Below are 27982 nucleotides of genomic sequence, written 5' to 3'. Positions count from 1 at the left end.
ACAGCATGTGACGGTGCTTTATTTCCACAGGCCATCCGAAGCAGACTGGAAAAGGCTCGTGTGGGCATCCAACTCAAAAGTCTCAGCCAGCAATGTCTTTTTTTCTTGTCCTTTGAAACAGGCAGTTAACAAGCTTTGGTTAGTCAGTTAGTAAGAATCACAAGAGTAAGCAATATTTTTCTATGTACTGGAAAATATGTTGGGCTTTAAATGTATATGGCCTTACAGTAAACAGCCTGTCAACGTTGGAAAAGTGTGACTTTTTTTAATGTCCAGCAGAGGGCACTCTTGAGGCCTTTAGGTGTGCCAAACTTAAATCTGGTCAACAACGTATTTAAAATACTGGTTTCAAACATATATACATAATCTATACAATTTGTACCACCCTAAAGCTGGCATTTCAAATCTAATGAGTGAGGAGGAGGTAAAAGAAAGATATAGGAAAGTAACTTACAGTGATTTTATTGAGCTGTTTGCACATGCTGATATGACACACGTTACAAACCTTGATTATGAAAGTATGCAAGACAAAAATGAGTAGGATGAGGAAACGGAGGGGAGCTGCAGAGAGGGTAGCTGAAGGACTGATGGTGGGTGGCTGTCATGGGAATTGACCAGAATGGGCAAATGAGGATAGCTGAATATTCATGAACAAGACAGACGAGAGATATTTTCTACGGTCGCTGTATCACGTGCTAGCCGCTAAATAGCTACGTGGTGATGAAAACGTTTTCCTGAGGGAATTAAATAAGTGTGGTTTATAAAATAAATCCCAAATAGAGTGTTTGACATCTGATGACAGACATTTTGTAGGTCCCCCCGCAATGTCTTTCTCTGCAGCAGAACACGATGTCCTCAGAAGAACACGGCGTTCTTCTGCAGACGCGACCTCACCTTTTTAAAGAGCGCTTTTAATTTGCACAACTTGCATTGCTTGACTCTTGTCGCCCAGCTTTTCCTGCCAACCTCATCTCCATCTTGTCCCTCCAGTCCCAGCCAGGGTCCCCACACCCCGCCGTGCAGATCGGGGTCCGCCATGGGGTCGTCGGGTGGGTTTCTCGGCACCACTGCCGTGCGGTTGTACTCCGCCAGCCGGTTCAGGAGATGCTTGACGATCTCCGGCCGAGCTCGGGCCATGTCGCACCTCTCGTAAGGGTCGGAGGAGACGTTAAACAGCCATACCGACTTGCCCACCTCGTTGCGCCGCTTCTCCAGGCCTTGCCAGCGCTCCGGACCGTCGGTGTTGGCCCGCGGCGGCGTCCAGTCGCCGTCGCCCACGTTTCCGGTCAGTAGCTTCCAATCCCCGGCGCGGATCGCCGCCCTCACCGCCGTGTCCCAGATCCCGAAGCCGTTGAGCACCAAAGCCTTGTCGTAGGGCTCCCCGGGTTTCCTGGAGACCGGATCGATGTTGAAAAGGATTTCCGTGCGAGGTGAGGGGAGCCCCTCGCTGATGGCGCCCCAAACGTCGTGACCGTCCAATCCTCGGTGGGACCGCGGGGCACCAGCCAGTGACAACAACGTCGGGTACCAATCCGAGACGTGGATAAGCGCCTTGCTGACCACCCCCTTGACCTTCAGGAGGGGACTGTGGACAAATCCCACCGCCCGGATGCCGCCCTCCCAGTATGTCCCTTTGCCGCCCCGAAGCGGCCAGTTGCTTCCTCCGGACAGAGGCTGCCCACCGTTATCGGACGAGTAGATCACAACGGAGTTTTCATAAAGACCGCTCGCCTTCAGCTGGTCGACCACTTGACCCACGCCGTGGTCCAAGCAGCTGACCATGGCCGCGTAGTGACGGCGGATGCGATTGCTCTGGGACGGGTACAAGTCCAGGAAGTGGTCAGGTGCCTGCAGAGGTGTGTGGGCGGCTTGCAAGGAAAGGTAGAGGAAGAGGGGCGTGCTCGAGTTGTGACTTCTCAGGATCTGCTTCACTCTGTTGGGAAGGATGAGCCATGTTGGGTCATGAAGATTTCCACGAACTGCAATTCTCACCTGTCAATATAAAGCAGAGTGGAGTAATTTCCCGCCATGTCCCACGCTGGCGTATCTCCGTCATGCAGGTCAAATCCACAAGCTTCGGCATTGTCACAGCTCTGATAGGAGAAATGGTCTCCGCTACCGGTGAGCGTGCCCAGGAAGCTGCTGAAGCCTCGTGCCGTGGGCGAGCAGCCGGGCTTGCAGAAGCCCAGGTGCCATTTCCCCACCATGTGCGTGGCGTAACCCGCCTCCGACAGACGCTCGGGCAGGGTGGGGACGTCCGGGGGGAGGCAGAGGGGTTGACGTGGACGGATGATTGAATGCTGCAAGCCCGTGTGAATTTGGTAGCTGACAAGAAAAGAAAAACTGCCATGAGTTTGGGAAATAATTTCACAGGATGGTCAACAGTGCTTTGACATACAAATATTTTGGAGAGTTTAAACACAAATACAAAGTTTACTAGCATGATAGACTTTAACGTCTAGAAGTAAATCCCCAATAATAAAAAAAAAATTCACAGGGTTATAAGATGCTAGTTTTAATAGCTGGACGATGGCATTTTGCAATTTCCATTAGCATTAAGCTAGCTGTTTACATCCATACCTTAAATAATTATTTTTGTTCTGTTTAGCTTGACAGTAATTTTGAACCAAAAGTGGCAATAATCAATTTGAAATGACAAGTCGAGCAAGTGCAGATCATGGAATTGTTGTGTATTAAAAAAAAAAAAAAATGTTACTGACCGTCCTGTCATGAGTTGACTCCGAGAGGGCGAGCAGATGGGTTGAACGTAATAATTTTCCAGTTTCACTCCCTCCGCCGCCAACCGATCCAAGACGGGCGTACGGATGTCCGAGCCGTGGTAGCCGACGTCGCCGTAACCCTGATCATCCGCCATGATAAAAATCACATGCGGCGCCGGGGGGTCGGCCCGGTAGCCTGAGAACCAGATCGCCAGGAGAAACGCATAGCAGATTCTTCTCTTCATCTCCAAAAGCAGAAAATCAGGGGGGGAAGCCTACTGCAGAAGTAGCCTGAGATGTTGTGCAGGGTGCAAAGTAAAATGCTGGGAAACGTTGAAGACTTGCTGGATGTTTATGGAAAGACACACCTTTGCAGGAGCTTATTACATTCCACTGAGCTTTTGGGCTCCTCGCACCTTGACTGGAAATCGAGGTCAACTTTGGTGTGTACACGCATCCACGCACAATGGAGTACTATATGACCACAGAGAACCTGGATACTTGAAAATTCCCATAAATTCATAATAAAATGTTTTTGTTAACATATATATTTTAGAATTTTGGGTAAGTAAAAAAGAACAAATTCTTATTTGGATATTTTGAACATGAGGATTGCTTGTTGCATTTAAATAAAAAACTACTATGAAATTGACTAATAATGCCTGAGTTGTTAATATTTTATTTTATATTTTCATATTCGATATTTTATGTAATGCTTTATGTGACCAGCAAACGGCACCACCAGAGTATTACCGCTGGAGGGCGCCAGTGCTCAACACGACGGTAAGAACGATGAGGAGGATGAGGAGGAGGATGCTGCTGGGATGCTGATGATGCTGAAGTAGACTATCCTGCGGGGAAGGACACGCAAAGAAGAAGAAAAACGAGAAGGCAGACAAAGAGGAGGGTTGGTGCAGCCGCCGTGCCGTGCTCCTGCGTGAAAAAAGACCAAGAAGGAACGAAAGAAGGAAGGAGAAGAGCCAGTTTGACCGCTAACGAAGCTATTCCGAGGAGGTGGGCCACGTCCCGAGAGGCGGGAACCAGCTTCACGTGGCGTCCATGTTGCTGTGACGATACAAACAAGCCCGCAAAGCTCATGAGCAGCCGCTCGGACGTCTACGTAGGTAAGTGCGGCTGGATGACGTGGGTGTGTGTGTCATTTGCATCTCTTCATCATGTGTCATGTGAATGACATTGTCGTGCAAAATGAAATGAAAGAATACAAAAACACAAAGCAGTTTAGCGTGTCTAGTGAGCAAAGTGAAAAAAAGTTTACACACCCCTGTTCTTATGTCAGGTTTTGGAACATAAAAAAGGAGACCAAGACAAAACAATCACTAAGTGACTTGTTATAAAAACAAAATAATGTAGTTGTAAAAGTGTCCACACCCTCCTAGCTGGGATAAAACTATGTTCGGAATTAACCAATTGCATTAAAATTCATCTTAAATGAGTCAGCTCACAGCTGCCATGTGAAATTCTGCAGATTCATACCTCATTAAGTGATTAAGCTCTTCTAGTCGGCTTGAACAAAGGCCGTCTTACCATTTGAACTTGTTTGTGGTTTGTATATTTTGCATTGTTTTTGAATTGATGTGTTTCTAAGGAGAAAGAAAAAAGAAAAATTACAAGTCAAGAGTAAAACAATACGCAATGGTGAAATGAAGTGAAGCCAAACACATACACACGCACCTACACACACACACACAACAAATCGTAGGCGTGTTGTAGTGATTTTTGGCTCAGCCAGCTGCTCTCCTCTTCCTCCCACACACTTTGAAACTCTCTCGTTGGAGCCGCAAAGTACGTTTGCGGACCTGACAGAAAAGCTGCCGGACGCTTTTGTGCGAAAACCCCCGGGTTCGCATTGTCGGTATGTGAGCGTGGGTTCCCCCCCCCCCCAGCACCAAAACGAAATCTCTTCTTCAAAGTGGCGTTGCTCTGGTGTAAATGTCAGCGTTCCACACCAATTCCAAAACGTTCACTCGCTCTTTTATCAATGAAAAATGATCCTACTGCTATTTCGACAGGCCGCGTTAAAAGTGATCTCAAAGGCTCTGACCGCTGACCTCCTCACCGAGCGGCCATCAGCGAAACGCACACACCGTCTATCCGCTCTCGGTCCCCGTTTGGAGATAAGTCGGCCTGTCGCTGTGAATGGATGAGGGCGACGTGTGGTCCTAATGGACTGTCAGGCTGATCTGGGAGGAGATGGATGAGGAAGCGCACGCGGGTAGAGAATACCTGGCACATGATGGAGTGATGCTCAACCTTCAGGACCGGGCCGATTCCCTTTTGTGTCCTTTCCTGTCTGCTGCTTCCCCCCTTTAGCATCCTTTAGCGTCTTTTAGCATCAGCGGCTAACTGGAGGAAAAATACTAGGGCAAATTGAAATGTCATTTGTCTAATTGAGCTGATCAAATCTATATTTCCCACTTTAAAGTCGGAATTTTGAGAATAAAGTTGGAATTGTGACTTTACAGTCAGAAAGTGGGAATTCTCACTTTAAAGTTGAATCGTGCTGTCAAATAAGTCATATTTAAACTTGCGCAATGACGTCGGTATGCGGTCACGGAGGAAAACGTAAAATTTGGGTGGGACTTTGAGCAGCATGGGCGATAATTAGAGGTAGCAATGTTTTTGATTTGTGTCATCGCTAACACACACTGAGCAATCATTAGAATATGCGCTCATTAGAATAAACACGGTAATCGTTTAATTATCTTCAATGGAAACGGAAGCACAGCGTTCTAAAGTAAAGCCGCCTGCCAGCGGGATTGCCACAGGCGGTTGGCAAGTACATTCAATTAGTTTCTTTTCTGTTTTTTTTGATCACGAAACAAATGAGTGCCACGCTTAACCTTGTTGTATTCTGACTAGTATAACTTCGAACACAATTGTGCATGTACCGGTACTGCAATTGCAAATTTTCTTCACTTTTAAAAACTACAGATATTGCTAACAATTTTTATGCATCTTTTTAAAATATTTGGACAGTTTTTACAAGTGTATGATTTCAAAGCCTATTCGGTATATAATGACATTATACAAGATATCCTGTATATAATTGACAGCCATAACGGAGGCTAACTGAGTACATGCCGCCCGTGACAAAAATGAGTTTGACGCGCCTGACTCAAAGCCTGCGGCCATGTTCCAACAGACGGCCATAAAAAACAAACATTCACTCGCACACTCATATAGTCGCAAATGAAATCAAATCAGATTTCCACCAATTTCTTTAAATCCAGCGGCTGATAGGCAATAATTAAAAAGCGTTTCTGTAGCACTTTGAGTTTCTTTGCAATGTAAAGTGCAATATAAATATAATTTATTATTATTATTGCTAAAAACTGTGTTCATTTGAAACGATCATGATCAATATGACAATCCCCGTATATTCTTTATCTTCTGCAAAAAAAAATATTACTAAGGAGTTGTGACTGTCTCCATGTATTGTGTATCTGTATATCAGTTTTCTACTGCTCCCCTGGTGGCCAAGGCGGAAACACAATGATTTAATAGGGAAAGCTAATCTAACGTAGCCGTGCGGCTCAAGGCACTAGGCTCTATTTTCTCATGAATTGCAGAGTGAGCTACTCTGCAATTCGCATATTTAAAGTCATAAATTGTGCCGCAGCAGCACGCAAAGACAAGAGGATGAACAATTGCAGGGCACACACACACACACACACACATGCAAAGATACAGTAGTGTGCCTGAGGCTTTATAAACAGCAGGCTGGGATGCCGCACGCCTCCTTCACTTCCTGCCATCATGTTTGTCCATCTCCATACTCTGTGTTGTTTTTTTTTCTCTCCATGTTTTGTTTTGCCTTCTTTATTTCTCTCTCTCTTTCTCTCCTCCATTTGACTCCCTCCCTCCATCCTCAGCGGCGTTCGTGGCGATCGGAGCACTAGCAGCATCCGCGTGTGTCGGCAAGCAGTTGAAGTTGGCTTCCTGCCCATTGAGATGTGCTGGGAGGAAGCACTGTGAACACGAGTTCATGCTGATGAAATTGATCTGCTCAGGTAAGAGAAGCTCTTGTGATTTCACGTTGTCAAATTGAAATTGTAGGCTCGTGACATTTGTTGCTGCTTGCCGGAATTGAACTGATTTATGATGTTATATATTCATCATGGGGAAATAATGGATTTGGAATTCTATAGTTTTTTTTTCCTTTTTCACAAAGGTTTTGAATGAAAACATTTATATTCATTAGTTTATAGTTCTATTATTTACTTTGATTTTCCAGTTCTGCTAAGAAGGAGAGTCCACCCGTGTCATACCGATACTTTAAGAATTTTTTTTCCCCCGGAATACTCGGAATTAACCACTATCAGTCATAAGCAAAAAAAAAAGTTGCACTTTGTTTGGCACCAATTTCTTCAAGACGCAATGAATCAACGATTGACAGAAATCGGAGCAATCAATGAACTCAATCGGTTCTTTCAAGGTGATTTTCTTACGATGTTTTTCACCTTGCGTTGTGACTCAACAGCACCTCTGCTGGTTGCCAATTTCACAACGTCAATCAATTCATCAAATCGTTTCAAAGCAAGCGGGCAAATTACATCCTTCCGCTCCCATCACATTAGAAGCACTCAGTTGCTAGTCCAAACCGTAACACCAATGACAGCATGGAAAATTATGCTAAATTAGCATTTTGCATTCAAGTAGTATCCCCGCTCCGCAATGTCGTGCGAGGTCTTCACTTCAACCGAAGTGGCTTGTTCGGTGGCTATCTTACCTCTTTATTTATAACCGGATCAGAGGTTGAGCTTTTAAACCCAAGAGAACAACAGACAGTATTTATAGATGCTTCAATAAAAGATGAATCCGTGCTTACGCAACACATCCTGACCACGGCGGAGGCGTCCGGGAGACGCGGTGGGGGGACAGATGGACGGACAAGTCCCGCGCTCCCTTCCTGCCCTTTAAATCGCCTTTCTCTCATCACCTCATCCTTCCTTCTTTTCTCCTCTGATGTATTATTCACATCCTTAGCTGATTCCCCCCCCCCCCCCCCTTTCCCATCCATCCTGGCACCTGGGGCGTGCTTCCCAAAAGGGAGCCAAGCCAAGAGATGGATAAAAAGCTCAGGGATGTCTTGCTGGGTGGAGATAAGACACTTCCAATGGCCAAGGTTGACATTTTGCATGCTGCTGCTTTGTGGTTGGAGAGAAATGTGTTTGCATTACTTGACAGGAATTAATAATGTCAAAGCAGAGCCAGTGCCCACCAAAAAATATTTTAAATGAGTTATACAGGGGGAAGGGCTAGGTGAGAGTTGGTGCTTCGGTTAGTCTAAGAACCAAGGTTCTAACGTGAAGTCTATTTTATTTTATTTTATTTTATTATTTATTTATTTTATTTTATTTTATTTTGTGAACCCAAAATTTCCTTCAGGAAAAATAGTGACTATTTTCCCTATGGGAAACAAATGTTGAAAAAAAAAAATCCTGGGAAAAAAAAAAATAAAAAAATATCTGGCCTGACACATCAGGCATATTTGATGGGGGGCATTGCCATAGCGACGGCATTGCAATTTTCATTTGCCACATAATGGCAAAGGACTCGCATCCTAAATACATACTTTTTCCGTGCTAACCATTTCAAGTCCCCTGATGACTGTCGACTTGCATACACTGCAGTAATATCAAAGCGAATACCGTGGGGGGGGGTGCTATCAGTGGCAAAAAGATCAAGACTCAAGCCAATCTACATACGGCGGGTGTGGGGATGCACCGCTGTGATGCGGGCAGATCTGAAATGGAATCTGCGTGTGTTCCTCGTGGCTGCACACATCATTTATCCATCAGCGGCGTGCCGCCACGCCTCGTCTCGCCTCTCGCCAGCTATCAATCACCGCATCGCCGCGTTTTATGGAAATGGACGCGGGGGAAAAAAGTGCTTTTAACAGCGCTTTTTTTTTTTTCCCCCGATGTGTCCATCCAAGCGTCATCTATAAGGGTGGCTGGCTTGCATCTATCTAAATGGATATGAGCCTTGTGCATATGTATCAGATGGGCAAGGTTGTTCCGGCTCATTCCCTAACACCCCCGATGACGATTAAAGAGCACCGCAGGGGGTCAAGATGAGCGCTGACTCTTTGACATGGTGCAGGCAAACTAAAAGGACAGAAAAAAAATGGACTTCTTGAGACTCATTCCGATTCCAATATTTGGTAAGATAAAATCATGATAACCGATTAATCGGCTAATTGTTCCTGTCTGCTCTCCCTGACAACATGTCTTGTCTCCAGCTAGCTAAAAGAGTATCATGGGAGAACAGAAAGACTCCCAAGGGTGAGGGAAGGGGGGGGGCAACAAATGGAGGGACTTGGAACAGCTGAATGAGAAAAGGAGGGAGGGAGGAAGGAGAAATAAAGGGTAAAACAGACAGGTCAGCTGTTGACAGCGACTACTTTTGCCCATGCACAGAGCGCTAATGTGTGTTTGTGTGTCCAACACAGACAGATGTTACGGTGCTGCGTTAACACGATTAAACGTGGCCTCTTCCTCCCCTTTCCGCCTCTATTTGATCATCTCCTCCGCTGCTTTCTGGACATTCGTTATCGCCCACATCATGTTTCGAAGAAAAATCGGAACAGGGATGAGCAAAGCAAAGCTGCGACTAACAAAGTGTGTATAAAAAAAAAAAAATAGCTACAGAGAAAAGGCAAATCTAATTTAAAGGGAGATAAGAGTTTTTGTTTCTGTTGTCGTTTGAACACCTGCCAATTGTGTGTTGTCATTCAACAGTCATTGTGTAACGAATGACTTTTGTAAAGTAACTACGGTGCCATTGATGTTACTAACCTTATCTTTTTGATCACAGGAAAATATTTAAACTTGGAAACCAAACTAGTACTACTGGAAATGTCCTCATTCAATTAATAAAGATATATAAATAGCCCGAGCAGCTGTTTTCCGAGAAGTGAGAACGAAAAAGCAGGCGAGTGTTGAAGAAGGCGAGATATCCTTCGCCACACAGGCAGACCGATAATAAAAAAAAAATAAAATAAATATCACGCCGTGCATCCTGAATCCCACCGGGTGGCCTCAGTGCGAGCAGCGTGTGTTAGCGCAACTTGCTTCGAGCAGATAACGTGCTATTTTCACCACTGATCAAATTCTTAATCGACCAATCGTGGATGGATTTAAAGCGCTGCAGCCAATCTGGCTTCAATCCTTGTGACCATTCGACCTCATCGGGCCAATCCCGATGAGCACATTCATTTATGGATTGATCAAAGTGGGATTTTCACAATATTCTGCCGATACGGCAGTAAATGACTTTAAGGTGCACGTTCAACTCGGGCTGAAACATTTTGAAAATCATCGAAATGCGACCCCTCCTCTCATAATTACCGATTAAATATATAAGGCATTCAAATTGATTTCATTTAGGCAAGCGGACCATGTTGCAATCTGCTGTTTGACTGGAGTTTGTTTTATGTGTAATTCCACTGGCAGCCACTAGGTGGCAAGAAATTCTTGCACTATACTGCATAAATTTAAAAAAAGATTTATCATTTATTTAGCAATTATTTGAAGATGAATTCAATGTCATATCCTCTACAATCCTGTTTTTTTACACCGACCGAAAGCCACGGCTGTAGTTCGGAAAAGATAAACACAATTTGTTTACTGTAAGCACAGAGAATTTGGTACATACACGTGCAATATTTTTCGTCTAATCCGCTCCCATTTCTCAAAACATCGTTTCCTAACATAATATCCTGGCTCTAGATATAAAACGTCAATCTAATTTCCAAACGCGTGATCTAACGTTGTCTCCGGTGTCTCGTCTCAGCGTGGATAATTGTGTTTTCCGTTCTTGTGTTGCTGTCAGCCATTCCTCACACGAGAGAATTGGTCTCTCGCCACTAAGTGTTCCCGAGACGTTGTTCTCCGAGACGCCAGACGAGCGCTCCGAGGCATCCTCTCTGCTAACGTGATTTGCTCTTTGGTTGATGTTTTATCACATCCTCATTGTCATCACGAGCTTTGATTCATACAAATATAAATATTGTACTAGTATTGTAGTACATAAAATAACCGCTACAGTAGACATCATTAATATGAGCACACGTTGAACTAAACGCTACAAATATTAGCATTTCGCTCAAACACACTCCCCTAGGAGAGAATGACGCGGCTGCAAGGAAGATGTCATGAAGATGAAGACCGACAAGCCCGAGAAGGAAAAAAAAACCCAGCAATGAGACGTTAAACGGCTGAGAAGGATACACCGCGTGTGGTGTGTGTGTGTAGTGTGTGCGTGGTGTGTAAAGTGTAGCTCTAATTATCTGTCACACGCTAAAGTGGAGTGAGTCCCCGGAGGAATGATGAGGCTAGGAAAGATGGCAAAGGAGGAGGGATAAGAAGGAGTCTGTAGTGTGTGCGGGAGAATAAAGCTGTTACGTAACATGACATCCCGCCACACTGCGCTCTCGCTCTTTCTCCTCGCAACACGCCGCTTGGCACGCAACTCTGGTTTCAACGCAGCTTGCATTCATGGTTTCCATACCATCTGCGTAAAAGTCAGCTATGGGAACAACTACACTAACAATGGCCGCATATCATGCTAACATACATGTCCTTTCAGTTAGCATATGAAAAAAAATGATGACGGCATTGGAATCCATAAAACAAAGTTCTCCCTCCGCTCCGCCAGTGAGCTCGAACCAGAGCCATGGGGAGTACCCGGACTGCAGGAGTGAGCGCGAGTCTGGGGGCGAAGCGTCTCTCCTGGTGTCTCCGCTGGTGGTGGCGGGTATCGTCATAGGCCTGGTGCTCTTCCTCTCCTGCGTCACCATCATCGTGGGCAGCCTGCGAAAGGACAGCCGGCTACGAAACCCTCACCTGAGAGCCAGCTACGGTTCGTCCGCTCTCACATCCCTAACCCGAACCTGGTTCGAAACCCGACTTTGCCTCCAAACCTTCTAGGTCCGGACGGTTACTCCTTCGGAGGCTCTGTCGGAGAACTGAGGTCTACCTGCTTAGAAGACTTTCCACCCGGTTTGGACTTTGACTCTTACAGTCTGTCACAAGTCAACCACTTATACCCCGACTCTCCGCCACGGTGAGCGTGTCATTTATTGATTTGTCTGTAATTATTTCAATTATTTAGCTTTTCATCAATGCAGCAAGTTACAGTGCCACATTAACTGACTGACTGACTGACCTCTTTTTGTGCTCATTCATTTACGAGGATGTTTTGGTTCTACTTTTGCTGCCCTTTGGATATGTGTGTGTGTACGTGTGTGTCTAAAAAGGCCAAGTCAGGCTGCGTTTGAACTCAAATGTCAGCTGGTTTAATTGGCAATTTTAATAAATAATTCAAATAGAGCCTTCCTCTGTCCTCCTGCCATGTAAGCGTAAAGGGAAAAAATGAAACGATAAAAAGTGACCAACGTGACTAAATAGGATTTTATTTTACAATATCGGGGCATTGTAAAATCTTTTCTCATTCTTGTCGTTCCGCAGTTAAGTGCTATCAGATGACAAACGCTTCTCACATGACAAACATCTCTTTGATTTTTTTTTTTTTTTTTTTAACAAGTGAATGAAATAGGACAACTTGTGACGGGAACTTGTGATGTTGTCCTTACCAAGTGCATCGTCAGTTCCCGTGATTATTGTCACCATTTTTGTTTCTTGGGCTGGAGTGTCACAAGAAGTGAGGGTCTATTTTGTTTCTGGGTTTGTCTGCCTTGAGCTACAATCAAATTAAAAAAAAAAATTGGGGGGTCAGGAGCACCACTTCCTAACATCCACAAGGTCCAAATTGTTTCTTCTAAAGCTCCTTGGAGTGTTAAACAAACACCCCTTGCCAGTTTACACCTTTATGGGATCTAACACTCTTCTTCTCCCTCTCCGCAGGTACGATGAATGCGTGGGCCCGGGTTGCGCTCACCTCTACATACCCGCAGACGACCCCCCACCATACTCGCTGTGGGACCCCCGTCAGAATGAGTCTGAGGGGGCAGAGGAAGGTCCAAGTACCGCCTCGCCACCCTCGGAGTATCCACGCATCGCATCCATCTCCTTCCCGTCAGAAGCAGCGCCACCGTACGAAGCGGTGCCCCCGTACGAGGCGGTGGTGGCAGAACACGGGCAGCCCCTCCCCCTCGTGCCATGTGACCTTTCCAAATATCAAACAGAGAGGGACACGGACGCCAACAGGCGGCAGTCGGGGATCAGCCAGATCTCGTAAGATGACTTGTTTGGACCTTTCGCTGGCGCTTGTCCTCTGCCACCACACAAACTCTGGCAGATTTTTAAATTCCAAACTTTGAATGAAACTCAACAGAAGGAAGAGTTTTTCTTCACGGACTAAACAAAGTCTCCCGGTTCTGGTGAAACGGATGTCGTTTAAAGACTCACAATGGACGCCAGGAACAAAGTGGCATTTTCAAGTTGAAGCTACTATACACAAGCACACCGTAGCAATTACTACTAAGTCACTACTACCAAAACATTCAAGACCAAACAAACTAGTGTTTTGCAAACTTTGTTGGGCAAATGACAATTTAGGCCAATTTAAGATAAAAAATCGTCCGACAAAATGTTCTATAACAGTCACCTACGTATTTGGCTTTTTTTGTACTCTGGTCAAAGCAATATGTGCCATCTTGTGACATCATGGTGTCAAGACAGCTGAAGATTTTAGAATAAAAGTAGTGTTTTGCCACCATTCTTGAGGCAGATATGTTGTGTTCTATTTAACATTCAGCAACTTTTAAGCTGGGACGCAACCTTTGGTCATGGTCACTACTTCCAAACTATGAAAGAACCGACACATGATGAAAAAAAAAAACAGTCACAGTTCTACACGAGAGATTAAACATGACTTCGGAGTAAACCAACAATCCAAACAGGGAGGTAACAGTTTCGGATTTGTCCTGACTACCTAGGAATGTTCTGTAAAGAAAAGCCATTGTGACTTCAGAGCACACAAACAATGTAACCAGGGAGGTAACGGTTTTTAATTTTCTTCTAGCTATGTGTGGTATGTAAAGAAAAGGTTTCAATCAAAGGAGAGGCAACTCTGGGAGTACCAAGGAAGAGACGAAAAATAAATGTTAAGGTCAAATATTCTTTCAAGCACACACGGCGTGATTATCTGGTAAGATCATCTTTGGAGCTAGTGAAAATGATTGTCGGGAGGGGAGACTCAGAGCGAAAACTGGGCGGAAAATATTACCATGGGAAACAGGTATTAAAGTACTAAGCGAGAAGGTGTGACAGTGGAACTCCGCCTATCAAATTAACTGGCGGGTTAATAAGCCAAGCACGGTCAATGAGTCAATGGGCAAACCCATCAAACGATTCTCGATCGACAGAGCAGCCGGTCGTGTTCATTCAAACACTGTGCGATTAAAAACAAATCAGTTTGAATTACATTGAGAAGAACAGATCATGAGGGCCCACGTCTTCTTGCTGCTGCTGGCGCTTTCCACGGTATCCGTGTGCGCCAGGCCCGTGCATGCTCAAGGTATGTTCCTCTTTTCGTGTCGGGACACGTTGGAAAGAGAATTTGATCGGCACAGTCGTGAGAAGTGAATATTGATTTTTTTCTTCCTACAGCAAGGAGGAGCATCAACAGAGATGTTTCAAGATTGGAAACTGTGATTAAAGGTAAGTCAGCAAATTTACACACGTGCCATTGCTTGCGAACGTGCAGATGTTTTGGAAGCACCCGTGTATCTGGGCTTCATATTTATTCTATGGATTATATATAAGTGAGTGGGTATTGAGCCTATACCTGATTTATCAGGGGTTGAAAACTGAAATTTCAACAAAAGGTAGGATATTTCCTTTTACATGCAAAAGCATGCGATTAGTTTAACGGAATATCGATCCGCTGCGGAGGGAGTGTCAAAACTTAAGGCTTGACCAATTTGCTGTTGTCGAAGCCTCTGATTTTTGGCGGGTGATCATTTCTATTGTAGGAGAATATTTGCATTCTGTCCTCTTAACACAATATTTCACAAAGTTGCAATTAATAAAAGAAATAGATAATTGTTTATGACCTTATTTTTTCCATATGAAAATCAATATAGAATTGAATCGTAAAACGGAACTGAAAATGGAATCCGGATGGTAAAATCTTATCAATTCTTATCCTTACTCTTAAGGATAAGGATCCTGACTTAAGGATCTTATCTCATACTGTCTGCACGATTGCTCCATTTCAACCATGTTGCTCTTATTTATTTATTTATTTATTTATTTATTTATTTATTTATTCATTGCTCTTATTTATTCATGGTATGTGCCTTCTTGTTTTTACATATATATATATATATGTATATATATATACATATATATATATATAATATTTAATATGTCTCGTCACCGTGGGATAGTAGGAAACGCAATTTCGATCTCTTTGTGTGTCTTGACATGTGAAGAAATTGACAATAAAGCAGACTTTGACTTTGACTTTCACAGAAAGCTGGAAAACAGAAAACGGCAATCGATATTCAGAAGGAGAAAATCCGGGAGATGAAGAAAATTCAAGTGAGGAAGAAAATCCAGCAGATGAAGACAAATCAGGGGTCGTTGAAGTTTCAAGGCGCGATGACAGTTCAGAAGAGAATAAATCTTCAGGAGAAGAATGTTCAGGGGGCAAAGAAAATCAAAAGACAAAAAACTCAAGGGAAGACAAAAAGTCAAGGGAAGACAAAAATTCAGAAGATGACAAAAATTCAAGGGAAGACAATAAATGTGGAGAGGACGAAGACTCAGGAGAAGACAAAAACTCAAGGGAAGACAAAAACTCAAGGGAAGACAAAAATTCGGAAGATGACAAAAATTCAAGGGAAGACAATAAATGTGGAGACGACGAAAACTCAGAAGACAAAAACTCAAGGGAAGACAATAAATGTGGAGACGACGAAAACTCAGGAGAAGACAAAAACTCAAGAGAAGACAAAAACTCAAGGGAAGACAAAAATTCAGAAGATGACAAAAATTCAAGGGAAGACAATAAATGCGAAGATGACGATAAATCAGGGGACTACGATGGATCAGGGGACGCCGAAAATTCAGGAGACGACGATAAATCAGGAGACGACGATGAATCAGGGGACGACGAATATTCAGGAGACGCCGAAAATTCAGGAGACGATAAATCGGGGGACGACGAAAATTCAGGAGACGACGAAAATTCAGGAGACGATAAATCAGGGGACGACGAATGTTCAGAAGACGACGATGAATCAGGGGACGACAAAAATTCAGGAGACGATAAATCAGGGGACGACGAATGTTCAGGGGACGACGAATGTTCAGGAGACGACGAAAATTCAGAAGACGATAAATCAGGGGATGACGAATGTTTAGGAGACGCCGATGAATCAAGAGACGCCGAAAATTCAGGAGACGATAAATCAGGGGACGATGAATGTTCAGAAGACGACGAATATTCAGGAGACTACGAAAATTCAGGAGACGACAAATCAGGGGACGACGGATGTTTAGGAGACGACGATGAATCAAGGGACGACGAAAATTCAGGAGAAGATAAATCAGGGGACGACGAATGTTCAGGAGACGACGAATATTCAGAAGACGACGAATGTTTAGGAGACGACGATGAATCAAGGGACGACGAAAATTCAGGAGACGACAAATCAGGGGACGACGAATGTTTAGGAGACGACGATGAATCAAGGGATGACGAAAATTCAGGAGAAGATAAATCAGGGGACGACGAATGTTCAGGAGACGACGAATATTCAGAAGACGACGAATGTTTAGGAGACGACGATGAATCAAGGGACGACGAAAATTCAGGAGACGACAAATCAGGGGACGAAGAATGTTTAGGAGACGACGATGAATCAGGGGACGACTAATATTTAGGGTACAACGAACTTTACGATGAAAATTCAGCAGATGACTAAAATTCAGGGGATGATGAAAACTCAGGCGATGACAAAAACTCAGGGGACGAGCAAAAACTCAGCGGATGACGAAAATCAGAGGATGACGAAAATTCAGGGGTCGACGAATATCCAGGGGATGACGAAAAATGTGGAGACGACTCCGGAGATGACGAAAACTCGGGACAACAAAAATTCTCGAGACAATGAAAATTCAGGAGACCACAAAAATTCAGGGGATGACGTGTTGGAATGATTGGATGAGGCACTGATCAGTCTGGCCAAGGGCCTTATAATTTCCAAGTTGGATCACCTCGGTCCAGCATAGTTTTCTGTCTGTCTTTAGAGAACTCCTTATCTCTCAATCCTGTGTGTGGTCTTTACTCCTTTCCTTTTTTGGTCACGAGCACAACTCTTAAGCTCTCTGTTTAGCACAAAGAACTTCTTTCACTTTTATTTAACCCTGTAACTTTTATCCCAAGATTGTTGTTGATCAGGACTGTTTTTCCTTGTTACCAAGTGTGATAGAAAAGACGTGTTGAAGTAGTCGCATATAAATGATCCTATATTTACTCAATGTTTGTTTAAGTAACTCCATACATGTGATCTCAAATTTCTTAAAATCTGTTGAAGTGTTTGCACAAAAGTTCAAGAGAGACAGAGACAGAGACAGAGACAGAGAAAGAAAGAGACTTGAAATAGGCTAGCCAGATAAAATTGCACCCAACATCAGATGGAATACAAAAGAAATGTACCGAACAGTTTTGAGTCGTAATTTGCATATGACATACTATTAATGTAGCAACCTATAATGTTCAATTTAAAAAGTTGAATATTTGGTACAATGGTGTCTTTGCAAACTACGAGTTAGGTTATGTTTTTTTTTTTTCTTCTCAATTGTTTTATTTATTTATGTTTTAATTCCATGTAAGCTGTGTGTCCGTGTGGGACAAGTAATGGATATGACATACTATTATTGTAGAAGCTAATGTTCAAATTAAAAAGTTGAAAAGTTGGTCCGGTAGTTTCCTTGGAAAATACAGTTAACATTTTTGTAACTTTTTTTTTTTTTTTAATTCCATGTAAGCTGTGTGTCAGGTGTGGGATCGTTTTTTGTTTTGGTAACGAGCAGTTAAATAAAATAGATCATTCAATCATTTCACCTCACTTGCACACACACCATTTCTTTTTGTGTATATTTGCACGATTTGATCAGCGCACGATTCAGACGCAAACAATACGTATTTTGCGAAGCGAACACTAATCATTCACTGTTGTCTGCCATGCCGCAACACAGAGGTAATGAATTTGACATTTATTTGTTCTAGCATTTTTTTCCATCCACGCAGTTAAGCAGGTTGTCTCGCCCCATTACTAAGAAATCACATATTTTACTTGTAAGACTCATGTGACACCCCAAACTGGACGGAAGCCAAGGAACGCATTGACGAACAACCATTTACAATCACACCTAAGACAGGCGTGTAGACCAGTTTGTCTTTGAAGGACCTGGAAATTAATTAAATGATTTTAACAAGTCCGCCTAGTAAATGGAACTCAGATTTGAAACCAACCTGATTGTTGAGGCAGTGTTGATACGTACAAAAATATCCAAATGGAAAATGCTCAGTGTCTTTTCGGGCGCGGTTTCTTCACTGAATTGTACAGAGTCATGTCTCACACTAAATGTCAAATGTAATTGACGTAATCATCTTAATTGGACGAAAGCATCTTAGACACTTAGACAGGCTTTTATGAACAATCAATCAATTAAAGTGGCTGTTGACGAGTATTTTTCTATAAGCGCTGGGACGACCACAAAGACAGTGAAAACAGTTCATTAGAACACTAAATAGTACAAAGGAGCATAACAATGAAATCGGTCGAAAGTCAACGTGTGAAAAATGTGTCGAGAAGAATTTTTAGAAATGGACAAGAGAGGGGGACGGACCAGAAACAGAAAACACTCGATCTGAGGCTCCATTGGGGGAAAGGAAGGGCGAGTCTGACCCAGGAGCCGACGATCCGCTCCCGCCAGGCTTCCTATCAAAACGCAGTCTATATGATCAAGACTTTGCGAGACTCCAAAAGCCTCTAAGGCTGATTTTATGTCAAAATCCGAGGAAGATTCCATGCAAGTGTTTCAAATCTCACAATGAACTTGACCTGATCTGACCTCTCTTGACCTGAACTTAGCTTGAACATTTTTAATGACTAAAAATTATGGCCACACCTCCACCACATTAAAGATCAGTGAAGCAAGTCTGCCAATCCCATTTTCAAGGCGTATCCTTCATTAGATAAGGAATTTTTGTTACCTTCAGATCCGCCCAAACCCACTCCGTATTTCAGATCGGTGACATACAGCAAGCTCACATTGTCCGACACTGAGAAGAGAAATCATGAAGGTTTTCGTTGTCCTCCTGCTGCTGGCGCTGTTGGCCGTGCCTGCTTGTGTCATGGCTGCTGAAGGTACGTTCTATTCAGGACATCTGACATTAATCTGACAAAATTTCTTATGCGGGACAGAGTCTGCTGTATTACCAGGTCATGTGATTAAAAGAAAGTGGCTGTAATCAAATGTCGTCTTGAAAAGTCTTTTGAGAAATGTTCTGGGTTACTTTCTTGGCAGTCGAAAAGAGGGAGTTGTGCAGGAATAGATTCCCATCGAGTCCCCAATCGGAGCAGCGTCCGGACTCAAACGCACAAGGCGTCCCATCACCGAGTCAGGGCGCCCCACCACCGAGTCAGGGCGCCCCACCACCGAGTCAGGGCGCCCCACCACCGAGTCGAGGCCTCCCACCGAGCATCCGATCAAGACGCCAGGAGCAAGAAGGCTTCGCCCACAGAGGCTGAAGAATCTGATGATTTGATGTCAGGAAGAGCCTCAGAAAGAGTTTCGAATCTCACAATAAACTTTTCCTTGGCAATTTAAAAAGGTGTCCCAGGTGTCTTTATAACAAATAATCGACATTAATCCAAAAGAGCATGCATTTTACTTCTTGAACAGGAGACTGTAGGCAGAAACAGACTGGAACTGAAATAGGCTGCAGTAAAAGTCTGGAAAAGCATTTCGTATGAAAAATGCAACTGATGGCGTCAATGAGTTGTTTTCATAATGTCCATCTACGCGAACAGTCGGTAGTTTCAAACAAAAAGGTGCTTCGTCCTGAATTGTTCAACGTATTTAAATTTCAAAACCATGAACTAAAAGGAAGAATTTTCAATTTTTGTCTCTCATTCACCTTTTTAATCCAAAAAGTACTTCAGCATACGTAAATAAAAGGAATTAACTTTCAACATTTTCAACAAATTTACTTGTAGAGAAGTATTTTTTAAAGCCCAATAATTCTATTTGAGTCATAAAAGTGAACATGGATTTGTAACTGTTACTATGCCGCCATCTTGTGGCCTCAACCTATCACTACAACATGGCCGTCAATCAACAACCGTTTATAAACGACAATTAGGGCATAAATGGCGTTAAAACGGACTCACTAAATAAACATTGACGCGTTGAGAAGATATATTGTGCGACAGCACTTGTTAAAGACGTAAAAAATAAAATCATGTCCTACCGGAGAAACTTGCCAATCGCCGGGTGTCACCTGATCCGTAGCCGTCGTGAGTCGCGTGTCGATGGGTAATAGACACCGAGCCTCCCTGGGGTCGGTGTGTCGTCCAACTGGACCGCCTGCCTCGTCTCTCTCCTCTTAAAACTTCAAGTCGCGGAGCGGAGCCCCTAGAAACTTGTGAGTCGACGACATGCGCTCCCTCGTCGGGCTAGCGGCCACCGTGGCGGCGGCCAGCGTCTACCTCTACGTGCTCTCCACTCATCTCCCGCCGGCGGATGAGCACTTCCCGCCGACCTCGCCGGGGGAGCCTGAACCCGAACCCCACTACTACAAGTAGGTCAAGTTCACACTTTTATTTTTATTTTATTTTTTAAACAATAATAAAATAGTAGTGGTTCTGCAACTCAAAACATTTTATGGACAAATATTAATATAAACAATTATTATTATTTTTTGGGGGGGAACAAGAATTTCATTTTTTAAGGCTTTGCCTCCCAAAATGTAATTTTGACATGTATTTATTGTGCTTATGAGAGCAGCAACAAGGAGGAGAGGCCAGATACATCCTGGAATGGTTGCCGGTCAATGGTAGGGCAAACAACCATTGACACCTGGCCATGTTGAGATTCGAACCCTGAAGCTCAAAACTGTGAAGCAGACTTGTTAATTGATCTTGATTTAAATCTAAACTATGTGAGAGACACAAATAGGCATGACTCAAAGGCAGAAAAACATACACTCATTAAAATCCCCCTTGTATGTAACTTAAGCCCGTGGGCCTTGTCCAGCACCTGCTGGGCCTCTCACCAGCGCCGCTTCCTATTGGTCAGCAGGCCCAACATGAGGCCACGCCATTGGTCATCTTCTATGCACGTGACATTTGAACATTTGGGAGTGCAATGTGTCACAGTGGGCACTTTTATTTTCACCCAATGCGTAATGGCTCTCACGTAAACACTCTTCTCGTCTCCTCGTTTGCAAGCTTCAAAAATCCGTGTCAACTACTTGAACATCCTTGATCATTTTTAGTTGCTTCCTTTGCTGTAAAGAGACCAAAATAGCACACAGCTTGTGTTGCTTAGGGCCGGCCAAGCAACAGTAAATCATCTCACGAAAGCTACTTGGACGAGACAGACACGTGCAATTTAAGTGCATTAAAAAAAATCCAACTTTGACATTTCCCTTGAAGGCCATCAGTATGGACTATCTTTAGACTGTCTGACAGTATTTTGGTTTCAGCTGCGATGAGTAACTACACCAATAAAAATGCTGGGTTAAAAACAACCAAATGTCAATTTGACCCATTTTCTACTTTTCTCAACCTCCAGGCTGAAGTTCCCGTCTGATCTAGATGAGCTTCGGGAGCTTGCCGAGATGCTCAGGTTCTACAAGCAGGAGCACCATGGTTACGTTCTGCTGCTCTTCTGCAGTGCATACCTCTACAAGCAGTCCTTCGCCATTCCCGGTTCCTCCTTCCTGGTGAGATGCTTTCACGACCTGTGATTTCTGTCTAAATGGGACAAGCAATTTCTTGTTTCCCGGGTCAGAACATGCTGGCCGGCGCCATATTCGGACCCTGGGAGGGGCTGGCGCTAGCGTGCTTGCTCACCACCATGGGCTCAACTTTCTGCTACCTGCTGTCCTCCACCTTTGGGAAGCAGCATGTGGTTCGCATCTTCCCGGACAAGGTGGCGCTGCTGCAGAGGAAGGTATGGTGACTTCTCCTTGTTGCTAGGCGGAATTCGTGGAGAATTTTAGTAGGCCATGATTATTCAAGCCTGAAGCTAGTTTGACTTAGAAATCTTCCATCTCTTCCTGCTCTGTGTCAGGTAGAGGAAAACCGAAGCAGCTTGTTCTTTTTCCTCCTATTCCTGCGCTTCTTCCCCATGACCCCTAACTGGTTCCTTAACATCACCTGTCCTGTCCTCAACATCCCCATGCCCATCTTCTTCTTCTCCGTTGTCATCGGTGAGCGCTCTCCCCGCTTTTTCGACACCGCACAAACACTGCACGTTAAAAAAAGCGCTCCTCCGGTTTTGCATTTCCAGGTTTGATTCCTTACAACTTCATCTGCGTGCGCACGGGCGCCATCCTCTCAGAGATCCACTCTCTGGATGACATCTTCTCGTGGGCCACGTTGGCCCAACTGCTGGCCATCGCACTGGTGGCGCTGGTGCCCGGTGCGCTTATAAAACGTTACGGTCAAGCTCACCTCAAGGTGGAAGATATGGACGGAACGCAGGATAATGATCGGAAGAGGCGATGACGATAGGAGGATGAGGACTTTGAATAGTTGAGGTCTCCACTGGTGGACATTGCACCACAAGCCTCGACATCACTGTGAAAAAAAAAAATAATTAATGTGGCAGTCCAAAATTTCCTAAAATGTTCTATACCCGCCCCCCACATGTTTTACCATGTTTTAGTATTGTTTGTGGAATAATAATTAAACCGATTCCCACGCCCACTTTTAGCCATCCATTGATATTCAGTGTAGCAGCGCCCTCTGCTGGTGACTGAAATAACTCCTCAGTTCTTAACTTTATCAAGAGGAATGTCAGGTTCAAGCAAATATGTTTTTCAACTAAAGCTGTTTACATGCTGAACAAGCATTTTTTTATTTTCTTAATGTTTTTATGTTATTTTGCATATTGTACATTGTTCCTTTAAGGACTTTGTGAAGCACTTAGATGTCTTAATCATTATTTTTATTGACGTGTAAACATGTTTAAACAAGTGTTTACTCTGCTGGTTTATTTTACTATATTTTGAAATCCATGTCAAGGAAAATGCACAATAAAACGCACTTACTAAAACTTTATTCTCTTGTGTACACACACACACACACACACACACACACACACACACACTTCACATTGGCAGAGGTCACGTGCCTTTTGTAAACGTTAATGTGAAGATGATCATATTTTTATATAGATAAATACTGGTGGGTATCCATAAGCCATTTTTTAAACACCGATATGTATTAAAATAAAAAATAAAAATCAAATGTGAAAGGGAATCAAGTCATTTTCCAAATAAATCTTTGGGAAAAAAAAAATTAAATACAGTGCATTAGCTCAATATACACAGTGCTTAAACAAGGGTGTGTAGACTTTTTCTATCCACCGAAAGTGTTCCTAATTTGATGTCAGTGCAGTGGATTTTTAGTGATTAAAAACTAAGGTTGGTTTGAAGATGACTGATAAGTGAAATGGAGCGGAAGTAAAGTCAGCGACCATCACAGGTTATGGAAGAACTGCACCGTAAGGCACTTTTGGGGAGGAAGAGCGGGAGACGGGACGTCATGGCGGTCGCTGACTTTTCACGTCAAATAGAGGTCACGCTGGTGTCAGGGCCAGTTCTGCCTGGGCGGCCAGTGGGTATCAAAGCAGGGATTCATGGGTTAGGGCACTCGTGCTCTCCCCTGGGGCACTAGAGGGAGACAGAGAGTGAATACAATGTGGGAAGGACAGAAGAGACAAGTGGTTTTTGAAGATACATGACACACACCTGCGAACGTGCAGCAGCCCTTGCACGCAGTGATCTTTGTGGTACTGCACAAACTGCGTGCAAGTGAGCCGGATCTCCTCGCGATCGCCCGTCGTATCGCTCTGTTTGTCATCTCGTCCTCGCCACGCCGACAACCTGTCGGCAACGCGGCTGTCACGTGACTGTGACACGTTGCTGACCGGTATGCTCACCTCCTCTTGAAAGGCAAGAGGATGAGGTGGCGGTCCAGGCCGAAGATCCCGAAGGACAGGAAACCTTGGCCGTAGTTGGCCACGGCGCAGAAGAACTGAAGCTCCAAGTACAGGCGGCCGGGGTCTTTGTTCAGCAACCACCACAGGCAGCTTGACAGGTTCTACATGCAAAATAAACAGAAAAACAAATATGTGGTCACAATTTTACAATTTGCCTGTATAAATTAAGTTAAAGTGTAAATGGGAAAAAATGAGTCCACATTTTATTTTTCTATTGAAGAGCCTGAAATGACGTAAAATGAAATATAAATCAAAATTCTCACCGCAAGTAGGCTGACAATAAGCAGGAGACAAAGCAGAACGTGTCTGACTGTCTGTTTGTCATCCGCAGCTTGCCGAGCCTCTGGCGCTAAGGGCGAACTCTGTTGATGCCCGTCGCATGGCGCCCCCGTGTGGCCTGTTGAAAACATTGCATGAACTACCTCATCCCTAAAACAAGGAAATTAGAGCTTCATAGAATTTGTATTTCATGCCTGTGCTGTTGCCATGGTTCCTCTGCGTGCTGGTGATCATATCTGGCATGGACTGGAGCGGAGGAGCCGTCTGGAGGTCTACCACAAAATAATGATCAATAAATACATATTTCAAAATGATTCTCCCCACCTCCAAAAAAAAAATAAACAGAATACCAGAGTTAACACTGCAGACAGAAGGTGAAAGATCCCCTGACTGTTCTTGTTGCTGCTGCTGTTGTTGTGGTAGTGGATCATCTGAACCAGCAGGGGTCCTCAGTTGCTCCTCACTGGAGGCTGGAAGAGCCGTTCGGCTCAGGACGTGGTAGCCTCTCTGCTCGCTGTGTCCCTGGCTGAGGCCCATCAGAGAAATGGCAGCTAGCGCCAGGCTGATGGACAGCACTGCCGCTGTGCTGATAATCTGCAGATAACAAAAATTAAACATTTTTTAATGGACTGCATTTTTTTTTCTAGGGCATGATGCACAGATTAAACTGTCCAACTTGAGCTTGTCCGTAGAAGAAGGCAGAGTCGATGGAGTCGGTCCTCTGGCCCACTAACAAGAGACCTCCCACCATGAAGAAAGGAACCCTGAAAACAATAATAGAAATAGTACGTCACATCTTTTTGTGCAAATTTACTGCGTAACTCACCCCCAACCCAAAATCATGAAAATGGCCGGCCGGAGCCTGAGGAGATCATCTCGGCTGGTCAGAACCAAGCAGAACGGGATTAAACCTAAAAAATCGAGTAGAGGAGAGACGCAGTTAGCGGTTAGCATGCGTATTAGCGGCGGCACACTCACCCGTCCAAATGTACGTGCTGTACAAAGAGCCGTAGAGCATCGCAAAGGCCAACATTTTGCCCGTTAGATTATCTTCTTGTCTGGCCAGGGAATTCCACAGGATCATGCTCACACACACCAGGAACTGGAACGAGGATGAACCAAAATCATAAAGTGATGTTTTCTAAATTGATGTTTGACACTGACCTGAGCCAAGAAGAGATTTAAGGAAAAGAGATGAGGAAGACGCTTGAATTTCCCACTGAGAAGCATCACAGCGATGGTCCAAATCTGCAAGTGCGTGTGGGAAAAGAAAAAAAAAAAGTTCAGCTTTTATCATGTAGTGTGTTTCTTTCGTTGTCCTTGTCTTCTTACCAGCGCCAGCAGGCATACGATGCTGATGTTGAAGCTGACGTTCTGAAGCTCGGCCACCAGAGGCGCGGGGTCCATCAGCGGGATGGTCAGCAGCCAGGCCGAGACGTACATGATGGGTGCCGAGAGGAAGGTGCTGATGACCATGCCCGACGTCACCTGAACAGCGACACCGAAATGTGAACGAGATGCTAAAATGTATCAAAATTGAGAATTTTTTTTTTTAGATGGCCACAAGGGGACTACTCACCACCTCCAGCTCGATGTCGTAGTGTCCTGCATAGATGGCCACACTGGGCGCAGTCGGGAAGACGCCGTAGAGGAAGGCAAAGTTGGACAAGCTGGTGTGATTGGCGCTAGTGCTGTTGACACCCACGTCCAGGATGTCCATCATGTCCTTGCAGAACAGGGGCATCACCAGACTGAGGACAAAAAAGAACGAGATTTTAACTTATTTTAACGCTGTATAGAAACTGCCACTCACAGTTTGGCAGTGATGAGGAGGATCAAGGCGACGCCGCCGTCTCGCGTCAGTTTCCTCAGCTGCCCAACCTGCGACGTAAACACAAATCCATCTCAGTCATGTCCTACAAAATATTTCAGATGAGGGTGAACCAACCATGGTGAGGCCCAGGTAGAACAAAGCGGCACCTCCGAAAGAGTCGGCTAGGCCGTCGATGAACTGGGACAGCACGTCGGGGATCTTCTGGCCCAGAGCAAAGTGCGAGGCGATGCCCACGACCACCATGAACACGATCGGGTTCTTTAAAACCTGGAGAAGACAATTTGGTGTACCCCTGCATACTACAGATTCAGATTTTCTTTTTTTAATTAATCAAGTTTTTTTACAGTGTTTTGAAATCATTATTTTTACTTTTTTAATTAATCAAGATTTATTTTACATTTTTAATGAATTAAGATGCCATTTTGAGAGTTCTACATTTATCAAGGTATCAACAGTACCTGTAGGACGACCACAGCCAGCACCCGGGCTGTGCTTCGTTCCACATGCTGGTCGGTCCTCCTTCTCCACCTCTGCATCTCGCACAGAGCAAAACCGATGGGATTGAGCAGCATGAGCGACACGGGGGCCACCAGATAGATATACTGTAGGTACGCCGGGTACGTGCTCCGATACAAAGCATCCACTGGGGAAATACAACTTGTAAGTGAAGTACTCGAGGACGAAATATACGTTTTTGTGAAACCTCACCTATGGGATAGCCCAAGGCAAAGTCGTTGCTTTGCGTGGCAAAGATGGCGTACAGTCCGGCTTTGCCGTACTTGTTTTCTGGACTGGCAACCAACAGTGTGAGAACACACACCAGCGTGAACACAGCCACCTAAACATACACACATATATAAAGTAAGCAGCGATTATGTTTTGTTTGCAGAGGATAAAGAATATATGCATGTCGGAATATCGCCTCAAATCCTTTTTAAGTGGTTTTATTTTGTATTGTGTGACTATCCAATTGAAAAAATGGTTAATGCTAGTGCGTCGGGTACTGTGGCTCTCCTTGCCCACGATACCTCCCGAGCAGAAGCTGACCTTGGCGACCAAGATGCTCCACAGGAAGGACCAGATGACATCGCCGAACTCCAGCAGCACCATATTTTTGAACAGCAGAGCCGGGAGGGCAAATTTAGACACAAAGTTGCCCAGACCTTTAGCCTGGTTCTCCGTGATCACGTCAGCCCTGTGCAGGGGGGGAAATGGCACATTCATGTCTCATACTTTTATTTCAGACCCTTTTTGGGGTGCTAACACAAATCAATAATCAATAAAAAAAAATCACAAGCTACCTGCCAGCTACGTATCCACAAAGGATAATGCCAAAGCATTCAAGCAAGGCAGGGAATAACTTGTCGATGGACATATGAGGCCCAGCACCAGCACCACCACCAGGGCTCGTCAGGGAGCTGTGGGAGATGTTCTTCCCGTGGATGAGCACATATCTGCTGGCTGCCTCCATGATGACGGCCGGGGCTGTTGACAACTCCAACGTATTGTATATTAAAATTAAAACGTTTTAAAGGAACTCTGTTATTAGCCTCATTAGCTGCTGCATGCTAAAAACATCAGGGCATGTTCAGCTATGCGACGGTTCACAGCGTTGATGAATCTATTTTAAACAGCTTGAACATTTAATAAACAAATAGTGCAGTAGTTTAGAGGTTATAACGCTTACCTTTGTTGACTAAATCACCATTTTGTATGAAATCAGTGGGGATTTCTGAATCTGACAGCTGGAAGTGACTGACAGGTAAATGGACCAATCGGCCGCGAAAGACGATTCCACGTCTCTCGTCGATTGGTTGAAGATGACGCAAGGGTGTGGTGAGAGCGAATGGTGCTTTCAAATGTAACCGGATATTTCAGTATCAGCCTGTTTATCATTTACCAGCAAAGAT

General features: G+C 44.3%; 5 protein-coding genes and 1 long non-coding RNA gene across 9 annotated transcripts; 4 read left to right on the top strand and 2 right to left on the bottom strand.

The window, feature by feature from the left end:
• Positions 1-436: 436 nt before the first annotated feature.
• Positions 437-20506, bottom strand: LOC148392914 (arylsulfatase I). Of its 2 annotated transcripts, none has more exons than XM_088385754.1 (4): positions 20199-20506; positions 2721-3011; positions 1993-2325; positions 437-1933 (listed from the first exon to the last, which is right to left on the bottom strand). In XM_088385754.1, exons 2-4 carry the CDS (start codon positions 2963-2965, stop codon positions 856-858), a joined length of 1656 nt encoding a protein of 551 aa, XP_088241880.1. In that variant the 5' UTR covers positions 2966-3011; positions 20199-20506; the 3' UTR covers positions 437-855. The 2 variants fall into 2 exon arrangements, with proteins under 2 accessions (XP_088241880.1, XP_088241881.1); XM_088385755.1 differs by having other exon boundaries at positions 2721-2916.
• On the top strand, positions 3521-13631 carry bean1 (brain expressed, associated with NEDD4, 1). Its single transcript, XM_088385770.1, has 5 exons — positions 3521-3844; positions 6614-6751; positions 11403-11606; positions 11675-11810; positions 12611-13631. The coding sequence occupies exons 1-5, from the start codon at positions 3817-3819 to the stop codon at positions 12942-12944; spliced, it is 840 nt and encodes a 279-aa protein (XP_088241896.1). The 5' UTR covers positions 3521-3816; the 3' UTR covers positions 12945-13631.
• On the top strand, positions 14032-17636 carry LOC148392916 (uncharacterized). The gene is made up of 3 exons (XM_088385769.1): positions 14032-14225; positions 14318-14368; positions 15185-17636. Exons 1-3 carry the CDS (start codon positions 14150-14152, stop codon positions 16591-16593), a joined length of 1536 nt encoding a protein of 511 aa, XP_088241895.1. The 5' UTR covers positions 14032-14149; the 3' UTR covers positions 16594-17636.
• Positions 18799-19558, top strand: LOC148392915 (uncharacterized). Its single transcript, XR_015860599.1, has 2 exons — positions 18799-19092; positions 19253-19558. It is a non-coding gene; the product is annotated as an uncharacterized LOC148392915 (long non-coding RNA).
• On the top strand, positions 20110-23011 carry tmem41ab (transmembrane protein 41ab). Of its 2 annotated transcripts, none has more exons than XM_088385771.1 (5): positions 20110-20528; positions 21524-21674; positions 21743-21904; positions 22025-22163; positions 22244-23011. In XM_088385771.1, the coding sequence occupies exons 1-5, from the start codon at positions 20386-20388 to the stop codon at positions 22459-22461; spliced, it is 813 nt and encodes a 270-aa protein (XP_088241897.1). In that variant the 5' UTR covers positions 20110-20385; the 3' UTR covers positions 22462-23011. The 2 variants fall into 2 exon arrangements, with proteins under 2 accessions (XP_088241897.1, XP_088241898.1); XM_088385772.1 differs by lacking the exon at positions 20110-20528 and adding an exon at positions 21059-21145.
• Positions 22887-27898, bottom strand: LOC148392912 (lysosomal cholesterol signaling protein-like). Of its 2 annotated transcripts, none has more exons than XM_088385751.1 (19): positions 27760-27898; positions 27374-27567; positions 27120-27267; positions 26781-26910; positions 26531-26715; positions 26187-26339; positions 26052-26119; positions 25818-25989; positions 25571-25726; positions 25403-25486; positions 25217-25340; positions 25065-25149; positions 24915-25002; positions 24589-24832; positions 24433-24510; positions 24223-24356; positions 23900-24060; positions 23709-23843; positions 22887-23630 (listed from the first exon to the last, which is right to left on the bottom strand). In XM_088385751.1, the coding sequence occupies exons 2-19, from the start codon at positions 27541-27543 to the stop codon at positions 23582-23584; spliced, it is 2364 nt and encodes a 787-aa protein (XP_088241877.1). In that variant the 5' UTR covers positions 27544-27567; positions 27760-27898; the 3' UTR covers positions 22887-23581. The 2 variants fall into 2 exon arrangements, with proteins under 2 accessions (XP_088241877.1, XP_088241879.1); XM_088385753.1 differs by having other exon boundaries at positions 27374-27557; positions 27760-27839.
• Between the last annotated feature and the right edge of the window lie 84 nt (positions 27899-27982).

This window comes from Syngnathus floridae, chromosome 9, assembly GCF_059516105.1.
Source record: "Syngnathus floridae isolate MCC-2025c chromosome 9, RoL_Sflo_1.0, whole genome shotgun sequence".
NCBI classification, from domain to species: Eukaryota; Metazoa; Chordata; class Actinopteri; order Syngnathiformes; family Syngnathidae; genus Syngnathus; species Syngnathus floridae.
This window is presented reverse-complemented; position numbering and strand designations above follow the sequence as displayed.